The sequence below is a fragment of the Lepisosteus platostomus genome, chromosome 19 (assembly GCF_059453375.1).
Source record: "Lepisosteus platostomus isolate fLepPlt1 chromosome 19, fLepPlt1.hap1, whole genome shotgun sequence".
Classification (NCBI taxonomy): domain Eukaryota; kingdom Metazoa; phylum Chordata; class Actinopteri; order Semionotiformes; family Lepisosteidae; genus Lepisosteus; species Lepisosteus platostomus.
In genome coordinates this window covers 16907393-16928479 of record NC_142629.1, presented here as the reverse complement: position 1 = coordinate 16928479, position 21087 = coordinate 16907393, and the positions used below count along the sequence as shown (strand labels likewise).

Below are 21087 nucleotides of genomic sequence, written 5' to 3'. Positions count from 1 at the left end.
CCAATAATAGCACCAACTCAGAAGCCAGAATGAACCCCAGGAGCAGGGATCTTCCCAACTGGGAACGTCTGTAAATTGTGAGTAGAATTATATATATATACACATTTGTATTGCCTATTACAATATTATATAGTACCACCCATCTTCTAACTGCTTCTTCCAATTCAGGGCCGCGGGACAGCCAGAAAGTATCCCAGCGAGCAACAGGAGTAAGGTGGGGTATACCCTGGATGGGACGCCAGTCCATCTCAGGCCACATACACACACCAGGGCCAGTTTCTCCAAAAGCCAATTAACCCACCAGTATGGCTCTGGACTGTAGGCCTGAAGCCAGAGCACCTGGAGGAAACCCACACTAACACAGGGAGAGCACTCAAGCTCTACTCATGCCCTTACAATATTTAAAACATTTCTATTCGATACACATTTTCATTCTGTATTATTCATATCACATCACACATATGCCTTTGTCACAGAAGAGCAGATGGCGTCCAAGCAGACCGCAGCGCAGTGTCACCTGCCCATGCTGCTCCAGTCCTCCCTCAGACAGAAAGGGGGAATGGTCATGAATGCCCTGACTGTGGGAATTTAGGTGGACAGGTCTGCTGCTTTTATGTGCCCTGGGTGGGCTGTAGCAGCGACCCCAGATAGTTGATCATTGCAGACATCAAATTGAAGAAACACAAAAAAAAAAAGCTGGGAAAAAATACCAACCTTTGCTCATTCCCCACCTTTTAAACATCAGATGCGAAAGCTCCCTGTGCACAAGGCAATGTGTTTTAAGATGACACGCAACTGAAAGTAGGACTTAAAAGGACTTTTTTGTACACTCTTACATGATCAGCAGACTCCACAAGCAAAAAGGAGTTAAATCTGGGTATAAAAAAGGCAAATATTTTTTCATGTTTGTTCGTTTTATTTTTGCTACGATTTTCATGGACGTCTTACCTGTAAGCGGATGCTGCTGGCTATGCTGGAGCTGTACCTGTGTTTATAGTGCAGCTGAATGTGGCCAATAAGGAGCTCATAGACTCGACAGGCATGGCCAGCCGGCAGGCTATACAGCTTAGTCTGCAAGGAACAAAAAGTTCAAACAAGAAAAGCACCGCAGGACTTAAAAGAAACGTTCCACTTCTATCAGCCAGTGAGGGGATTTTGCATATTGTTTCCCCGCAAAAATGCACTGAAACCTTTATTCCGAATCGCCATTTACATGCCCAGTGAAGCCACCGACGGCAAGCACAGGGGGGCCACAGACCTGTAGGATCTCTAGGAGCCCCAGAATGGCCGTCTTCACATCCTCCATCGGCGCCTCGGATCCAAAGTCTCTGTCTGTGGCCTCCAGTGTCACAGGACAAGCGAGTGAGCGGCTCACCACCTGCAGCCGGTCCACACCAGCACAGGACACACAGACACTTACTGTCTTACATGGATACTGTGCAATATATGGGTATGGCATAGCCACAGAAATATGGCACTGAACCCTTACAGGAGGTGCAGAAATGGGAATGTTTCAGGCACCAATTCCAGCTGTTTACTGCATGCAATTTATTATAAAAAAACATTTTTATTAACTTAAGAGATTAACTTAATGCTAGCTTTGCAAAATCACGTTTAAAGAGTTATTGACAAGTTACCGATAGTCTAGCAAAACTACCAAAACACATTCTTTCCATTTCTCCCCCCAGTGCATAAGATTCTACTTCTGGATTTAGGTGCAGATTTTGAAACTGCTGATCACAACTCCCTACTGTTCAGTATGGAAAACGAGTTAGGGATCACTGGTACTTCCCCCTGTTGGTTCCTTGTTCTTCTTCCCTCTTCACAAATCTTGATTATTTGAAATCTGGTATTGTTCGAGCTAATCCACAAAGTTCATCTGAGGCTCTGCGACGGGGAACACTTTCAAAACCTGCTCAGTGATGTTCCCCTTCCCTAATACTTTTCACTACGTCAATGTATCGGGCAGGTTTCCACTAATCCCTTTGCTTTTGTGCAGGGATTTGAGTTGCTGGAAAAGCACGCGTAAATAAAACTATTAAATTCCCATCACTACAGCTGACCCTCTAAGAAAGTGATATTGTTACATTTCACCCAGATTTCCAGCTGCTTTCCCTTGCTGGGAGCAGGTGAATACTAGGGCAGCTGCCGGCTCTGACCTTCTCTATGATGTCCAGAAGGCTGTTGAAGTGATGGGTGTTGCAGCCCTCGGCCAAGTCCACCAAGAGCTGGGTGGCCAACTTCCGGACGTGCAGGTCCTTGTCCTCCGCAATCTGTCCAAGCTGAGGGATCACCACTGTCTCGATCAGCTCCTCCTGGGACAGGAAAAGCAGACGTGCTGCGTCAAGCGACGGACTACGTACAGCGTTTCCAAAAGATCACAAAGCTACGTGCAGAAGGTAACAATTTAACACCGATAAGGAATCAATTTAATACTACCCTTAGCATGGAGCAACTCCTATGGAGCATCTAGCCTCTGAGGGCTGCTCAGAGACAGGGGTTTGGGAAACCGTCACCAGAAGAGGACTCTGCCACCCCGCTCCCAGAGGAAAGAAGGAAATGCTAACCTCGTACAGCTGGCGGTTTGTGCTGAGGACAAACGACAGGACGTCAAGGACTTTGATCCGGATGGTGCTCCTGGTCTCGTTCCTGTTTGGAGGGGGAAAAGTTAGGGGCCACCATCTCTCCGACGGAGAACATTGCAGAACAGGGCTGAACAGAGCAAACGGCCTGTATTCAGCCGAGATGCACAGTGCCAAAAACAGGTCCATATTCCAACTTACTACTGTGATAAAAATTTAATAATCACAAAACTGGACACAATGCAGCAGCTTTCACTAGCCTGTGCTGCTCCCTTCATCGATAGCGACCTAATTTGGTGTAAAAACTGCCTCGTCTTTTTCCCCCCTCATTTTCTCTTCGGCCAGGAATGGGTAATTCCGGCCCTACAGGGCTGGAGGAGATTACTACAGGGTGACTGGTAGTTAACTGATCCAGGGATCACATCCAGCCATGTTTTGAGAGAAATCAGGGCACTGGCTTCAATTACATGGGCAGACTCCCATACAGTAAGTCAAAGTATCTCTCCATTATGTCCATCTTTCCTGGAGCATTCTTTACCTGAAGAACTTCTCCATCAGTCTCTGCAGGTTCTGGATCCACCCATCTTTGCCAGGCTGAATGGAGTGAGCGCGGTAGGATATCAGGATCATGACTGAGGATTCCTTCGAATGGACAAACGCAGAGCAACAGCCAACAAGTCAAGCCCAGGCTACTGAAACAGAGGCTTACTGGAATAATCTAACAGCATGAACTCTAAAAAAATCACTTAAAAATGTTTTTTTTAAATGCTCTAATTCTGAGGGGTTTTTTCCCCCCAGTCTAAGCTGAACTTTTCTTTTTACCAAAGAATAAAGAGAAACAATCCAGGCTTATTAAAAAGAAGTTAGGATGTTTCCTTAAATGTCTTATACAGGACTCTGTCTTTTGTTTGGGTTTTCATATTTCCCCAATTCCTATAAGATGACTTTTTGCAAACCATTTTTGAAAGACCGTCATGCACAACTGGAAAAGAAAATAAAAATCTTTCAAAAATAAATAAATCTTTCAAGGTGCTAAAGAACTCACTGTACAGTTATTGAACACTTCTAATACAAGCAAAGTAAAGAGATTCCTTCACATTCAGGCACTGTCACATGATCTAAAAAGTCAGAAGGCTGAGTCATTTTTTCTTCCACACATTAAAAATTGTTTTCCCAAAACTGCCAAGCTACAGATTACTGATCCAATTAGTCCATTGTTTGCACTTTGCCATTCACGGAGGAATTTTGAAAACAGGCACAGTTTTAAACACCACCTCTGTCCAACGATTAAAGAAACTGTCCACCCAGAGGATTTAAATGTCTGGACACTGATGAAAGCAAGGGGCGAAACAGGAACATTGTTGACCAATATAAGAAACCGAAATGGGAAATTAAACAATAATAGTAACACACTGGCATTTTAAAAACGTGCAGCTACAGGCTAAACAAAAATGGGTTAAATGGTACACACAAATTAAAATGCCTTACCGGTCGTTTATCGGAACACTTCTCAATAAGCCCAAAGAACCGTTCACAACAACCGTGGTACCCATTCTGTTCATACAGCTCCTCCACTGTGTTCAACAGCTCATGGACTATTGCCTTGAGCTCATGGCTCCCGATGGCCTGCAAAGAGAACTGAGTGAGTGCTAGACACGACGTGAAATACACCAGGTTTACTAGCGCCAGTCTGAATACAGTTTAGGAATGGAATCTGTCGAGGTGTCACCTACGTTGGAGGACTTTCTCGCCCAAAATCTCAGCAAAAAGCAAAAGCCCGGACAAAATCCTAGCGGACAGGGAATAACAAACCTCTGCTGCTGATCAACTGCACGTGCTCTTTTCTGGCTGCCATGAAAGTACTAAAAGCCATCGTTTCTTTCAAACACTGTTAAAGTCTTCAGGCCTTCAAAATCACCTGGATCTGCTGCAGTAGCCTTTCGATGATTTTGAGAAGAATATCCCAGGTGACCACCTGCAGCTCCTTGCCATATTTCTTGATGAGTCGTGTTATTGAGAGCACTATTTCATAAGAGACAACTTCATTGGCACAAGTCATGGCCTAGGAGAAAAGACAGTAGACTGAGAATCTGAACCCTGAACCATGATAAATCAAGGGCTTCATTGTGTTAGTTTTTATTTTTCAAGAACACACAGCAAGCTTCCCACAAATACAAGGAACTATATATAAAATACTTTATATAAAGTGCTCAACTATCCTTAGCAGTGTATTTCGAATATAGGGCCCATAATGTCTCACATTACTTCAGCTAAAACACCGTGTTTCAACGTGTCTTTTTATATTTGACACAGGTGTATCATCAGGGAAGCTTTCTGTCTGTTGTCACTTAAACCTGCCAAAGAAAGGTTTTTCTTCGAGCCTGGATGAGACAGAAGCACCTGTTACAAGTCTCCCCCTGCAGTGGGACAATATTGACCAGATAAAGCACCTGGAAAAGAACTGCAAAGGATCTGCGAGTTTCTTAAGCCTTTCAAAACTTGCTCATTTTGTCCCAATCAAACCGGAGGACTTGGCATTTAATTCCGAGACTTGCCTTGTAGAACGAGGGCAAAACCAACGTGGGCGTGTTTTTGAGAGCGGAGAGCCGGTGGGCGCCCCAGAGAGCCATTCCCACGAAGAACACAGCGCCCCTCAGGAGAGCCGCGTCTTCCATGTAGGCTCTGAAACACAGGCCACAGAGCAGCCGGCCCCACGCCGGTTAACTCCAGATCGCACCAGCCACACGCGCAACTCGCACGTCTTCCAGAATCCACTGCAACTGCACTTGTGGGGAATGTTTCCCTAAACCTTCCCATGACGCTCATCTTTAACCTTCAGTTAGATACCTTTCCTAGTATCACAGGTAGGGACTGCTCTCAAGAGCTCTGATGACCTCTATGACGACATTTAGTTCATTTTTATGCAAGCACGATAACTTGGGCCAACACCTGTCTGCCAGCTGAATAATCACAGAAGGAACAGGACGTCCGGTCTCCTAAATTTAACGACGCGTAGATTCTGGATGTCATTTCCCCATGCCATTTCATGCGATGTCTGTTATAATGTTAAATACCCTGAGGGCACTTGATACTTTGGCTTGGCCAAGCTAATGACAACCCGTGATTTGCCTTATTTTAACTTGTGCAAACACACAGAGAAGATGCAGCAGTCCTGAACCAGCATGGATCTCAGATGCATGTGAAAAACGATCAAAGGTAATAGACAGAAAGCACTCTCTGATCCTTGGGTGAGCCCACACAGGGTTGCCTTGGCAATAAGATGGAATGTAAAAACAATGGGTTCAAGTGCTTTACAGAATGACTCAATCTGTGTAACTCCCCAGACAACTTTCAAATGGTCAGGTGATACAACATACCGAACAGGACAAGAAGAAGAGAACAAAACACGACAACGAATGGGAAATGGTATCGATCTACTATGTGGGGAAAACACATGCTCTCATTACAGAAACTCAGCCAAAAGCATGGAAATCCTGAGCTGCTCTAGATACTGTTACCATCCTCAAAGCTTCAGCCTCATACCTCTCCTCCATAATGCGGCACATGGTGTAGATGGCGCTATGTCCTAAATGAGTCCCCAGGACCTTCCTCATTAGCTGCCAAAAAGAAAGGATTGCTCATAAGCCTATCATTCATCATTGTTTTGACAAACTACATTTTACATTTTCTCCAAATGCTTCAATGCAGTCACAGTCAATTTTGCGTATGTATGCATACCAATTAGCACTCATCCAATTAGAAGGCTAGATGGCACTGTTGTACAACTCCTTAATGTGCATATAAAGCCAAACATCAAATACTGGTGCAGACACTTTGTATTTCATTGTTTGACACCACAAGAGCAAGTCAGAAGCCACTAGCCTGTAAACAGGGCTCATTAAGATTTTCACAGCAGCCCTTCTACTAAAAAAAATGTATGACCGTTTTGATTTTTTATGTGGAGTTTGTACTTCCGCCTAGTGTGTGGGAAACATTTTGCAGGATCAATAAACACACTAACCCGAAATATGCAATTCAACTGAGCCATTAAAGCGACATTACCTGGGAGTAGAAACACTAAAATGACAATTTTTTAAACGAGGCTTACTCGAAAAAAAATCATACTGATTCATAATCAGATAAAAACAATCAGTTCAGCCTTGTGTAAATGGGCAGATGTATTTAATTTTTTAATAAAACCTACATAAAGTTAAAATCAGTTTATCTCACTTTCAAAATTCCGGTTATGACTAATATGGAACTCTACATGAAAAGTCGCAGTCAGTTTATTAAAAACACACACGATACACACGTATGCTACCAAGGATGGTCAACGGCTGCAAATTCCAAGATTCCCAACTAGGAGACCTAGTACTTTAGCCAGGTTTCTTGGGTAGAAGCACATATGGAGCCTAACAAAAGTTTCCAACCAGCCATGTTTGAATTAATGGCTGAGCACAGGTCCTTCAGACAAATTTCTTGCGATTCGAACTGTTCTCTTCCTGAAAGAAAACAATGTTAAACATGCTTGGAGCTCTGAATTAAACCCAAGGAGGCCCCTCACCTTCCAGCAAGATTCGCAGAACTCCTTCACGTTGACTGTGCGGCACAGGGTGATGATGAAGCCAGGCAGGGAGTCAGAGGGGAGGCAGTTGTAACAGACGACTGCGTCCAGCACTTGAAGAGACACCTACGGAGAAAAGCAGGACAAGACACGAGGCAGAGTGAAAACGTAAGATAACGCTGCATCACTCCCCCACCAAGAACATTTTCATGCCGGAAAGGAAAAATAAGTTACCTCGATATCCGTTGATGATGTTGTCCGGTTGCATAAGAGGCATATTTTGCTATTGACACAAACAAACCACATAAAATCAGTATACAGACAACAAATTCGATTTGTAATGTCATGATTGTTGAATGTTTAAGAAGAAAACTTAAGGAACTGTCGGCAGCAGAACAAAATTTAATTTCTCTGTCAATGCTGCTCTTTATGCTGCTTGCAACTTCACAGCAAGCACTCTTAACTGTGCCTCACTGTTTTATCAGAGCATGTGCCAAACACCTTATAAAACCCTTCTCAAATCCTGCAGGATCACCGGAGGATTCAGAAACAGGATGTGGACTACAAATAAAGGTTCTTCAGATAACGGGAGCAAAACACACTCAGAAATTGTGTTCCACACCTTTCACAACCAGTCTTTCAATAAAAGACTCACTGATTTTTTTTTTCTTCAGAACACAGAGGCTGAAAAGGTCCTACTATTAAAATGGAGTGTTTTTTGCAGAATCAATTACCACAAGCAGTCTTTCAACAAAAGACGCACAGAGTTTTGGCAGAAAATCAATAATAACCTGCCATAAATAAAGAACTACTGAAAAAGCAAAATAATTCAGGGCAATTCTCTGGGAATTCAACAGCCTGGTGAATAAGGCTCTTAGGTCTCTTAGCTACTAGGTACAAAGCCCTCTCCTCCAATTTGTAATGTGGGTTCTTACTGGACCATCTGTGAGACGTTCTGGTCAAGATAGCAGCTGTTGAATTTGACCAAGTTCACAAGCACTTGTAGGAAGTCTGCAGTCAGTCCCACATCCATCCACAACAGTACGAATCGTGCTGCAGACGGAAAAAAAAAAAGATGATCATGGATTCTGGGACTTTTGGGGGAAAAAAAGGCAAAGCAGTGAGTTTCGGCAATCACAGTTTGGGCAAAATGGGTAAAGGTAGTTATGGCTCGTATACGTCTCCTGATTCTGCATAGAAGAAACTCCTACTTTCTCTTTGTTTGAACTTTTTATAAGTAAACCCTTTATGCAACGCTGTCTGATTAAACCGCAGTATGACCACACGATACGAAACAACACAAAACAACGAACAGTGATTACCAAAGAAATAGCCTTATTAATACAGAACAAAACACATGACAAAATTGAAATGTCTGGAAAAAAAAGATACTTTATAATGCGTCACTGTGCTGGTGAGAAGAGAGCTTACCGATATCTTCCTCTAAATAGGTGATGTCTTTGCCATTCTCTGTCATAGCTTTAAAGACCTCCAGTCTATCATGCAGGTCTTCACTGGAGGGGTGATAGTCCCTGATGACACTGAAGAAATACGCACGGAGCGGACCCAGCCTTTCACCCTGTTAGCAAACAGAAAGGCAGGTAACTTGGGAGGTAGAACTCACAGGAGTCAGAAATTGCACATAGGCATTCAGTTTTGAGCCTCTACAATGCAGATGCAGCTGTCGGTGGCAGCTCATCAGAGCAACATGGCATATTATATTAGGCTTTAAAAAAAAATCACTCATCTCCTGAGAAATTAGACAACCTTCCAATTATGCAAACCAATGAGAAACTGCAGAAAAGCAATGAGTACCAGAAAAACAATAATTTACACCTCATATCCTTAAGCTTTTAAGGCAGGTGATGGAGGAGTGCTCGCTCCATATCAGGCATGCTAGCCTTTTGCCCTGAAGCACAGAATGACTGTGTTAAACTATGAGGCCCATCATTGCCTGACATCCACCTATTTCCTAACCTCTGTAGCCAGTTCAGGATCATAGACAATCTTAAAGCAATCTGTCAAAAACAGTCCAGGCTCATCAATCTTTCCCATTCACTTAGGGCATTTCATCATTCATCCCTCCCCAGGATCCGAGCTGGGGACGGGTGCAAGGGGGCCTTACCTGACCCTGGATGATGGCTCTCAGCAGCTGCAGGACGGCTCGCCTCGCCTCTGGTGGCTGGTCAGGCTGCAGCATGTCCTCCACAGCCTTCCACAGCGCCTCCACCGCGTGCTGCAAGAACACAGCAGGACGCCGCTTACCCAGGAGACGTCAAGGAAGAGAAGCACTGGCACGAATACTGAGCCAAAGGTACCATGCTAGCAGAGAGCTTAAAACAGACCAATGGATCGCTGTAGTGGAGTCCCAGTCTTATTATGGCAAGACCACTTAGAGTTTAAAACTGGACATGACAATTGCTTGCTATTTTCTTTAAAAAAGTAGATAGTAACAAAGAATGGCCTCCCCCAATTTGGCTGGGCCAGACTCCGAGCAAGGCCTGGCTTTGAAACAGAAGCAGGATGTTCAACAAAGGCACCAGTGTACTGTACAGACAATAAATGAAGAGGTCAGAAGGCAAACAGTTCAAAACACAAGCGACACAGATTTCCACAGAGAGCAGAAGCACCTCCGCCGCGAGGAAATTCACATCCCCACGCCTGCCTCGATTTTCTTCTTTCAAGCTCCCAGCGCTTGCCCACGCTGCTGGGAGCCACACAAAACCCCACCCGAACGCAAAAGCCGAGAAACGAGGGTCGCCGACTCACCTCCTCGAACTTCTTAGACTTGGCGAGCTCACAAATGTGGGTGATCACCCGGATTCGGTTGTATAAGCCGCACTCGACGCTGAGCTCCTAGGATCAGAGAACCCCCAAAAGACAAGGACACTTTCACTGTTGTTACTGTATATACAACACCTGGAACTTTCATTCAGACCTTTTATTGCCAAATGCACACAGGACAACAACAGCAGAAAGTACAAAACATAAAAAACCATAAAGACCCCAAAATATCAGGTACAAAAGGATGTAGTTATGCATCTGATGTCATCTAAAGCATATAACGGCACTTAGATATACAATCAGTACGCAACACTCAAACAGTAACAGTTCATTGTTCATCCATGAATTGGCTTCATTACTCTGCTCTCCTCCCCACTGATGTGTGGTGAGCGTACTGGTGCACTATGGCTGCCGTCGCATCACCCAGGTGGGGCTGCACATTGGTGGTGGTGGTGGAGGGGATCCACATTACCTGTAAAGCGCTTTGAGTGGAGTGTCCAGAAAAGCGCTATATAAGTGTAAGCAATTATTATTAATAATTATTATTGTCACAACAAAAGTTTTAAAGACTTCCAAGCAAGTTCCCACCCCCTTACCCTAACAGTGTGAGTGAACTGCAAGTAAACCGAAGGAAAACAACATTGTTTTCCACCAGGTTTGGAATATAGAAACCAAAATGTTTCTGAAGAACAGTTACCAGCACAGGATGGGTCACTGCCACATGTGAGCAGCAGGTCTCAAGCAGGTCTACAGTAGGTGTGATAAAACCTAACATGTTTCTTACACAAGTGTAGTTAAACTTTGCAAGAAACAGCCATTGTGGCTTCCACTGGAAGGCCATTTCGCCATATATGTGAATGGTATTGTCAATAGAATGATACCAGTGTTTAACCTCTCTCCCCAATCTGTTCCAACACTGACTCGAGATATTAAATTCTTTTTTACCTCTCCTTGTAAGAAATCTTGCAATAAGAATACGTTTTGTCTTTCTGGAATTTATACTGTGATACTACAGAAGAATCGAGTTTCCTCTGACTTTTGGTTGGGATACGTCAATCAAGTGTGACCCAAAAACAGCAACAGGGAAAACTGGGGAGACCTTCAAAGCCGTACCTTCAGTATGTCAAGGGTGATGATGAACTCAGAGGGCTTGCTTTCAGCTTGCTTACTGATGGTGCGAGTCTGACCCAGTCCAAATATGCCTTTGACCCTGTCCTTCAGTGACTCCTTGCTCTGTTGCTTGTTCATGCTGGAGGCTGGAGAGTTGTAAAGGCTGGGGTATTCCTGGAGAAAGCACAGTAACATCGGTGCGCTGTGCAGCGATTTCAAGCCACAGACGGAGACTAGAAATGTTCATATCGGTTGCTAGACCTTTTTTTCCCTGTCAAAGAGTACTGTTATTTTGCACAGCAGCATATTAAAAGTGTAAACTAACAGACATTCGAGCGTGACAACACAACATCGTGGCTACGAGCCAGTCTTTTAGCTAAAGGCAAAATCCCAACTAAAAAACAACACTAAGACCTCAATCGTGGATAAGAATTCTACCTTACTGAACAGTTACAGTCTGCTTTGTATACAGCGCAAAACACAAAACAGTCAGAGTCACAGCTGTCTGCTGCACACAACAGCTACCCCCCGGTGTGCAAGACTGTCTAGGCTGTGCGAGGTATATTCGCAGCTCAGCATTTAAAACAAAACGTCAATTATCTGTCTAATGCGTACTGCACAGTGCTTCAGTATCTCCTCTACAGCAATCTGATGTAAATATATATATATATTACGCGCAACAATAAAGCCTACCTGTATTTTAACAGAATTGCTGTTCAGATCATTAAAATGCAGCCAACGTCAAAAATGCCAGAGTGTTCATTAGAATTGTGGCTTTGTTTGTCATGTTAATGTTTTCCCAGCTCAGCTTAGCACTTGAAGCAAACAAACCCCATCACTCCTTCAACAGGAAGTTGTAGTTGGGAAAGCTTGCACTTCCTAAAAAAACCCACCCTCTGGCTGCGTGCTGCATTCTGGGAAATGTAGTCTTCTGTGCGGTGGAAGTGTTTTGCTCTGTGTGTGCGATTTTAATTAAACAGTACAACATGGATTTTGCACAGTAGTTCATATCAGTCTGTATAATTCATTAGAGGGCTTTGGACTCCATATTGCTCATATTCCAGCAGTATTTATCAGCTTCAAACACGCGCGGCCTCGGTGTGCCACACCGTGCGGTGAAGTTTGATAGAAATAGCTTGTTTAATGGATGCGTTATTTTTCTGTCTTCAGAATGACTTCCCCTTACTTTTTAGAAACGGGCGCCGGCGTGGTGACGAGAAAAAGGAGCAAAGTGTTGAAGGCAGAGCTCGGTTTAACTGGTGCACGAAGCAGCGAGGCGAAGGAGACGTCAAAACGGAGGGGCAAAGACGAGGATAAAACACCGAGTGACCAGGATCGTTTCTCCTCCGCTGATGCCCAGAAGGATCCAGCTGCAGGTGAGAAAGGACTGGTGTTTTTGTTTCTTCTGCTGTTGTGTGTAAGTTTAACGGCGATAAACTGCGATGCGTGAGGGGTATGCACCGCTGCTGGCTTCTGATGAACTTGCACCATCGCAGGAAGCACTGTACTTGATCATTAAAAAACAACGATCACTTGAAAAGTGTGTTGAAATGACACTGTAAATAAAATTGCATGGTGAAAATGGGGTTCCGGTAGAGGCTTGGTATTGGTAATTCATTGGGAATAACAGTTGTATTCGGTGAATAAAATCACTACACAATGCTGAGTTCGAGTATCAATAATTGTAACTAATTTTCGATAGCTAACCCCACAAGTGGGTAATTTTGATGACATTGGGCACCAACAGAAATATATAACTAATTACGACTATTGCACTGATAGTAAATTTAGTGTGAATTTCACTTTTTATGTTTTTATTTTATATTCTTGAATTGTTTCTGCTGGGGGGGGGGATGACAGTCTGGTGACAGGAGAGTCACAGTCCAGCAGGTTTTTGGATAAATCTGTAAGTGTCCAAAGTTGGAACACTTGGGAGGTGTAGTGAATTGGGTGAGTTACTTAGTTCAGTTAAATCAGATTAATTAGCACCAGCGATTAAGGGCCTAGTTGAAACGGAAAAAAAACAGCTGGTTCCCTCAGCCCGTGGGCCAAGAGCCACTCATTTAACAGTGTCCCACACGGACTTAGTGCTTTCTGAAGTGGGCTTTTCCTGAAATGCACCACATCAAATACGTTTTGATTGTTCATGAGATCTGACCTTAGTTATACGGCCATGCAGTGGACTCCTGACTACTGCAGACCAGGGGGGCACAAACACCAGTCCTGAAATACCCCCCCCACCACCACCCTGAGCCCTTAATTCCCTAACTGAACTCATTATCGTCTCAACTGGACAAGTTGAAGCCTGCCCTTGCTCTTTGAAAAGCTGGGGATTTAAACAGAGCTAGAAACCTCTGAGGACCGGAGTTCAGCTCCCATGATGCAGAGTCTGGATAAACCCAGCGCCCGGGCCACTTTCTGCTCGGTCCGTTGTGTTCAGCTGATCCAGCGCGGCGCAGTCAGGGGAGCTCGAGCGCCGAGGGGACGTCGGCCAAGGACAGGCGGAGGAGAGGGGGCGTCAGGCCGGAATATGAGCCTGCCGGAGGGCCGGGACGGGGCGATGCCAAGAAGGACAGGTGGGAGCCCGCGGGCTGGCAGAAGCAGCTGGACAACATCCGGGAGATGAGGAAGGGGAAGGACGCGCCCGTGGACCTCATGGGAGCTGAAAAATGCTTTGACGACCAGGCTTCTCCCAAGGTATGACAAACGGCCTTAGAACAGACAGGAAAACGAGCTCTGTGCGCCATTTCTCCTTATGCTGTTTATCCATTCATCGATTTTCGAACCGCTTTATCCAGTAACAGGACTGTGGGGCTGGAGCCTGTCCCAGCGAGCAACAGGCGCAAGGCAGGGCACACCCTGGACAGGACACCAGTCCATCGCGGGGCAGACACACAGGCACAGGCATGCACACCAGGGCTGATTTTTCCCAGAAACCAATTAACCAACCTGCATATTTTTTTAACTGTGAGAGGAAACCAGAGCACCCAGGGGAAACCCCCACACGCCCGGGGAGAACATACAAACTCCACACACACAGCACCTCAGGAATTGAATCCAGGGCTTCAGCACTGCCAGGTAGCAATGCTCAAACTGTGTTTATACATAAATAGAATGAGTAGGGGTTGCCTGAATTTCAGTTTTAGTACACTTAAACAGTGTACTGAATATTTTATTTTCAGTTTCATAGAAGGAAAGAGCCTTATTTGTAAGGAATTAATTAATTACGGTATGCTTTCCCATTATATATGTTTGTTTCTACTAGAGTTGTCCGTAATAAAGGAAGGCCTTGCCTTCTTTCATCAAGCTCTTATGTAGTGCAGACTTCACTTAGACGTTGTGTTTGGAGCTGTAGAGTTCACAATTAAACGAGATGCCCCACGGCAATTCTTCCTGGATTGATGTTTTGTTTTTTTCTGCGCTGTAGGTGATGCGATACCAGGTTCTGATTTCGCTGATGTTGTCCAGCCAGACCAAGGACCAGGTGACCTCTGCAGCCATGACAAAGCTCCGAGACCACGGTCTGTCTGTGGAGAGTATTCTAAAAACCGATGAGGGCACCCTGGGGGAGCTGATCTACCCTGTTGGCTTTTATAAGGTAAAGAACGGGGCCAGATGCTCAGATTCAGCTGTCCCTCTACACAAGACTTCAACCAGTCCACTTAAAGTGGACATCAGCTCTTCAATTTAAAAAACGCCTTTTGTATCCTCGCCACGGATTTGATTTCGATACGTGCTCACACCATCTCTCAAGAACTGTACTTTTGCGTTGTGGTTTGTTTTTGTTTGCAACTCATTTTATTCATTCTTTAAATAAAGTGAAAAATGTTGCAACATGAAGACCTGGGAAAATCCTTCTTACTGAAATCTGGAAGTGGATTTCCTCTGCAATTTTAATACCTGCGTAGGTAGCAACCTGGACGAGAATTTCCCAACTAATTCCCCAGTAATATGGATGCTGTTAAAGGAGTTGCCATCCAAAGACATTCAGGGGAAGCCATAACAAGTGTTGTTAATGATCCCATTGAACATTTCACCTTCTTACATTGTATAAGTGATTTAAATGGTAAATTTGTGTTTCAGACCAAGGTAAAGTACATAAAGCAGACAACAGAAATACTGCAGAACCAGTACGATGGAGATATTCCGGACAACGTGGCTGACCTGATCCGTCTCCCTGGAATCGGGCCCAAGATGGCTCACCTGATTATGAACATCGCCTGGCGGAAAGTGTCTGGAATTGGTATGTCGTGGCGATAAATGATCAGTGCCCCCTCATACCTCACATCAATGAAAGAAAGTTAGGTAACAAAATCTGGCATAACAACTCCAGTTTAATAAGTGAGTTGCTTTAAAAAGCTCTAATATGTAAATTTGTAAAACAATCAGCAGCCTTCAGTTACTGTAGCGAAGGGCAATTATTTAAAGGAATGGAAATCAAAAGTCCAGAGGCTGAGACTGGGAAGCTGCCATAGAAAAACAGAACCCTTCCTGTCTTTTTTGCGATTTTGTAAAATGCAGGGACAGATGATGACTGCCTGTATGTCCCATGACTCATGTTTTCCGGTCCACCTTTATCGTGGGCCCTTAAAGCAAACTCGTGCTTCTCTGTTCCCGACCTGCAAAGGCATCTGTGTCTTCCAGGAGTGGATACACATGTCCATCGGATCGCCAACAGGCTGGGATGGGTGAAGAAAAGCACAAAGACTCCCGAGGAGACCAGAGTCGCATTGGAAGACTGGTTGCCAAGGTAACTGCACAGCTTGCCAGCCACAGCTTGGAGGCCTAGTTACTGTCCCTTATCTGTAAAGGGACAGAAGTGTTCTGTGGGGTTTTATCCTACTTTTTGATCACTAAAATAAAAGAAGTGGCTTTGTAAATGCAAACTGCCAAAGTTTCGTTTTTTGGGTACGCCACAAATTAAATAATGCGATAAGTCTCTGCCACCTTCTCTAGTTGTCTGGAAGCAGTGCTTCTGCCGACATTTACTAATCCTAGTAATCTATTTCAGGGACCTCTGGAGTGAAATCAACTGGCTGTTAGTTGGTTTTGGCCAGCAGGTGTGCCTGCCAATAAACCCACTGTGCTCAGACTGCCTTAATAAGGACAGCTGCCCCTATGCCAACAGCAACAAGAAGAAGAGGAGCCATGAGCCCCCTTCCAAAGACCCCTACTCCTAAAGTCTACTAGCGTACATTTGCCTTTTATCTCAAGACAAGGGATACTCGTGCCAGTTTTCCAAACGTTTTCCTCATTAGCCAGTTGTTTCTTTTCATCGGGGACGTGGATTTTGTTTTGATTGCCAATTCAGGAGGGTGGCCCGTGTGGCCCAGTGGTGAGCTCTGCTGTGCGCGGCCCCCGGGGGCCCTGGGTTCAATCCCAGGGGTGCTGTCTGTGTGGAGCTTGCACGTTCTCCCCATGTCCGCGTGGGTTGCCTCTGGGTGCTCTGGTTTCCTGCCTAAGACGTACTGGTGTGTGAATTAGCTTCTGGGAGGACTGGCCCTGGTGTGTGTGTGTGTGTGTGTGTGTGTGTGTGTTTGCTTCTGCACGTCCCATCCGAGGAGCATCCCGCCTTGCGCCCATTGCTTGTGGGATAGGCTCCGGCTCCCCTGCGACTTATCCCATATTGACCTAGTGATTAGCAGATGGATGAATAGTCGAGTATTATAGGGACCAAGATGTATGAGGAATAAAAGTCAATGCATAGAGACCGCAGCAGCAGTTAAACGTAAACCTGGATCCCAGTATCACACCGATATGTGGTGTGGGGGGAAACAAAGGCATTTCTTTCACAGAGGTGTCCGACCCAGACACCTGAGGCTTACACTAACTGAAACAGAGGGGTTAACAGAGTCTCAGGGAGGTCAAATACCCACGTCTTCCCTCTCGTCCACTCCTGTAGCACTCTTATATAGGAGTATTGCCAGTTTCAACTGGGTTGGGCTGCAGGACTGGAGGTGTTTACAGGTGTCTTTTGTTTTGTTTCCTCCGAGAATGTGCCGAAAATCACACTCACTTGGACCCGGGTTTTCATACCGATTGTCCAGGGGATATTGAGGTTTTTAATCATCACAGTTATCTGTAATGGTTTGTTCTCGTTCAGTGTTTCAAGTGCTGCCACAAGGCTTTATCTTTATCAAAAAACCTGTAGTGGGGAAAAAGCCAGATGTCATTGGAAACGAAGCTTATGTGTCACATTATAACTCAGAACTCTTTGTTTTGGCTTGAAGAAAACGTTGTATACAAATTATTCTCCTTGTTCTTTCGGAAATTGTTTGTTTTTTCCACTTATAATTGAAGTGTTTGATAAAAAAACTATTTGTAGGGAAGTTTGATAAAACATCCTTTCCTTAGAAAATAAACAGTAACAGTCATTTACTGGTGTTCTGTTCCTCTGTAAATATTTTTTCAATCATTCTTTCTACGAAATAAACATTGGAGGTAAACCTTAACTTCACTGACTGCGCCTGGCTTATCTTTGAAAATGTGTCGGTGGTATTTTATTACCAGGCAGTTTTTGTAGTAAATGAGGATGTCAACCTGCTATTACAATAAAAAACACCTACCTTGCTAATTTCTGCACCACATTTGCTAAGATTAAATTGATTACCTCAGTTGTTAAGCCTTTGTTAATTATGTAAGTTGACTATCTGCTAATGTATTCATTTATTATTGATGTATTACTTTTATATTGTTTGTCGTGCTGCATATATTTGTAATGGCACATGGTAACACTTCTACATTCATTTAAACCTCATGCTTTCACATGGACGTTAAGAAGCTCATGCAAATAATCTGATTTAAGAAACGGGGTTGTGGTAGGAGTTTTTTAAAGCAAAATTAAAATATGTTAAATAGTTTTGTGAGCTTTGTTAAACATCCCCAGCTTTGCCTTATGGTAAGATTTGATTCTCATTAGTATATCTCCAGACTCCTTGAACCTCAGAATTATTGGTACTTCCGCTGGTTTTGTACGTTTTAAAATATGTTTATAATTATTCAACATGGTGTGAACATCACATTATGATTTTATATGTTAGATTAACGTTTTACATGACCATCTTCATTAAAAACTGCTTCGTGTGAAAACGGGTAAGCCTTCTGAAAGCAATTTAAGCGTTAACTGCCCATTTATTTTAGTTCCGAAACCACCGTAATATTTTTAAATTGAGTGTGTGGAATGGTAGAGCCACAGAAGACGGTATTTTGACGATCCCTACAATTGTTCTGCCAATTAAAGAGCAGTTTCATTTAATTTGCACAGAATTATGGTATATAAAGTAGGTTACATGTAATTGATGTCTAGATGCAGAAGTACATTAAGGTCTGTAGTGTATGTACAGTATACAACGTGTTATAGTATGGAGGGTTATCATGTCTTCCTTTTAGTTCCTCAAATCAATGTCCGGGAGGGATTTTCAAATAGCTTAACCTGTCCTGAAATTGTCTCTTATTCTTGTTCCCCAAATGTTTTCTATGCGTTTGATTTTTTCACATGTAGTAACCCTATATTATATCATCTTAAATCTGCTGTGTTACTGTTATGGTTAATTGTTTTATTTTAACGCCTGTGGCCTAGTATCCGTTGAACTAAAGATAAAAAGAAACTGATAGAAAAAATACATGTGCGCCGACCTACCGTAACGTCGACATTTTTCAAGAGCGGTTACGCGTGTTTTCCAGCATGTGGCAGTACACCAACGAAAGTGCACACGAGAAAAGTAGCAACACGTAATAGATGTTGACACTTGAAAACTTCTAGTCGATTCCTTCTGTAAATCGGCATTGCAGACAATAATGTGCTACATGTCTATAATTTACAATAAATAAAAAAGGTTTTATTTCGAATAATATTTACCAATCTCATTTAAAAATGTTCAACGGGCAAATAGAGATCATTTCATACCAAGTAGATTTCTGAGTTTTTTTTAGCGACCTAGTAGAATCTTTTAACTTGTCTGGTATGCAAAAAAAAAAACTGCGACATTTTCCCCTGAGTCAGTTCCTAGTTTACCTAAACGAAAAGAGCCGCACCTTTATTTTTCTAGGATGTCTTGAGCGTTTTCTGTTACTCCCCGGCTCAGGAAGCTGCTCTCCCGACAGCCCAGTCATCTCCTCAGGCACGAGTCGCTGACACTTGCCGCACGTTTCCCCGAGACCCGGGTGGAATAACAGCCCAGAGAAAGTGGCACATAGCGAAATCTCTTATACACTGGCTGACCTCTGTGAGTTCGGACAAGGAAGAAAAGGATAGCCTTTTTTTCCATTTGTAATTGCTTCAATTAATAACAAAAAACGACTTGCTATTATTCGTAATACAAAATGGCATTATTCGGTAGAAAAACGCACTCAAAATCGCATTACCTCAGAATACATGTTCTGTACAGATACAGTAACTACAACACAATATCCCATGAAATAGTTTTACAAATATGACTCCTTTTATTCCATGCTGAAAAGAGAAGAAAAAACACAACGTTTCGGCCGTGGAGCCTTCTTCAGGAGGGGCTCCACGGCCGAAACGCTGTGTATTCTTTCTTCTCTTTTCAGCATGGAATAAACCTATTACTTGTTCCTTTGCAGCCTACGCATGCTGATGCAGCTACCCTCATGAAAATATATAGCTCCTGTTTGTTTTATGTGAATTCTTGGGTTATTTTAATGCAATAGTAGTTTACTGGAATATTACACTAAATACAGTAGTAAATATTGTAGATAAGCGATCTCAGCTGAACTTACTTGTGTTTTAGCGCTTTTCTTAATCAAAATACAGAAATGATGGTTCTTTCTGTCACGTCACTGGAGAAATGCACCAGCACATTAATAAAATAGTGAACGTGATCGCGAATAAGAACTTCAGTGCTCGCGCTTTTACGCATGGTCCGAACTTTTTACGTATTTTAAAACCTTTAAAAAACAGAGACTTTACATATAAAAACTGATGTAGAATAAATCCATCTGTAAAAAAAAGAATCCAAAGGTAAGAACAGTACCCACAACAAAAGATTTTCAGTTAAGTCTTAAGCCTTTGGTTAGGATAACATCTTTGAAAGGACGGTCATTAGTTCTCAGAGTGGTCAGAGAGTGGAACTGATGTCGAGATCTTGTTTTATTTTTTTTTAAAGCAGCCATTTGGTAGGGCGGTGGTGCTGTTGAGCTGTAACAGATCTAAGCGACACATCTATTTACTTAAACCTTGTCGTGTAATTGAATCCTAATTCCCCAGCTGAGTGTTGCGGATGGAGCACGGAAGGAGCGCTTGAGCTAGTTTCTGTTCATGGCCTGGAGCCTCATGTAGTTCAAAATGACAGCAGCCCAACAAGAGGGAAAACTTAAAAAAACCGAGTCCGTTATGCCGCGAAATCCATCGATTCCGTAAAATAGCGAAGGGAAAAAAAAAACTTACACACGCAAAACAAACTGGAAACCGGTTACCTGTTGCTGTTCTCTAGAAGACCACCACTGGGATTACGCCTCACACTTGTGGTTTGTTATTAAAGAATGTTAAACGCCTGTGGATATACTTTTAACCTAAGGAACTTTCATCCTGTGCGTTTTTCGTTTTTGTGGTCAATGTTTTGAAAATCCCTAGCGATAATCCTCACATTTCGGGTCTTTGGAAAATTATCGGCAGCAAGTTTAAAGGGACTGCGTCGAGCGAGCAGTCGGGCGGACGTGCACTGGGAGAGGACGACGGTAGTCTTCAGGTGGATAACAAAAAGTGAAAACGCAGAAATTGGTCTGGTGACAAACATGACCAAGGAGCTGAAACCGCGGCTTTGTTTCATGACGAAAGGGGAGAATGGGTATGGTTTTCATTTGCACGGCGAGAAAGGGAAAAGTGGCCAGTACATACGCAAAGTGGAGCTGGGCTCACCCGCGGAGGCTGCTGGGCTCCGAGCAGGGGACCGAGTGGTGGAGGTGAACGGTGACAACGTGGAAAAAGAAACGCATCACCAAGTAAGTGCCGAAACACTATCTGAACATCCCGTTGCCCCCACAGCCTTTGGTTAGACCTTTCTTCGGTCGTATTTTGTGACGGTGATG

General features: G+C 43.6%; 3 protein-coding genes across 6 annotated transcripts in view; 2 read left to right on the top strand and 1 right to left on the bottom strand.

Moving 5' to 3' along the window:
- The window catches only part of tsc2 (TSC complex subunit 2), a 46270-nt gene extending 34383 nt beyond the window's left edge, over positions 1-11887 (bottom strand). For all 3 annotated transcript variants that reach the window (XM_088613215.1, XM_088613216.1, XM_088613217.1), the window contains exons 1-17: positions 11734-11887; positions 11044-11214; positions 9916-10002; positions 9272-9382; positions 8578-8725; positions 8082-8199; positions 7381-7429; positions 7147-7272; positions 6126-6199; positions 5138-5264; positions 4501-4644; positions 4071-4208; positions 3121-3224; positions 2568-2649; positions 2160-2315; positions 1259-1378; positions 949-1071 (exon numbers count right to left, since the gene is read on the bottom strand). In XM_088613215.1, coding sequence (XP_088469341.1) covers positions 949-1071; positions 1259-1378; positions 2160-2315; positions 2568-2649; positions 3121-3224; positions 4071-4208; positions 4501-4644; positions 5138-5264; positions 6126-6199; positions 7147-7272; positions 7381-7429; positions 8082-8199; positions 8578-8725; positions 9272-9382; positions 9916-10002; positions 11044-11178 — 1842 coding nt within the window. In that variant the 5' untranslated portion in view covers positions 11179-11214; positions 11734-11887. The remainder of the gene's footprint in view (positions 1-948; positions 1072-1258; positions 1379-2159; positions 2316-2567; positions 2650-3120; positions 3225-4070; positions 4209-4500; positions 4645-5137; positions 5265-6125; positions 6200-7146; positions 7273-7380; positions 7430-8081; positions 8200-8577; positions 8726-9271; positions 9383-9915; positions 10003-11043; positions 11215-11733) is intronic.
- A 66-nt stretch (positions 11888-11953) lies between these two features.
- On the top strand, positions 11954-17497 carry nthl1 (nth-like DNA glycosylase 1). Of its 2 annotated transcripts, none has more exons than XR_015928381.1 (6): positions 11954-12416; positions 13481-13737; positions 14468-14638; positions 15124-15283; positions 15668-15790; positions 16052-16190. XR_015928381.1 is itself a non-coding variant. In XM_088612614.1 (6 exons), exons 1-6 carry the CDS (start codon positions 12188-12190, stop codon positions 16218-16220), a joined length of 1092 nt encoding a protein of 363 aa, XP_088468740.1. In that variant the 5' UTR covers positions 11954-12187; the 3' UTR covers positions 16221-17497. The 2 variants fall into 2 exon arrangements, 1 of the variants encoding a protein (XP_088468740.1); XM_088612614.1 differs by having other exon boundaries at positions 15685-15790; positions 16052-17497.
- A 2678-nt stretch (positions 17498-20175) lies between these two features.
- nherf2 (NHERF family PDZ scaffold protein 2) overlaps positions 20176-21087 on the top strand; it is a 69395-nt gene continuing 68483 nt past the window's right edge. The window contains exon 1 of the mRNA XM_088613126.1: positions 20176-21000. Coding sequence (XP_088469252.1) covers positions 20794-21000 — 207 coding nt within the window. The 5' untranslated portion in view covers positions 20176-20793. The remainder of the gene's footprint in view (positions 21001-21087) is intronic.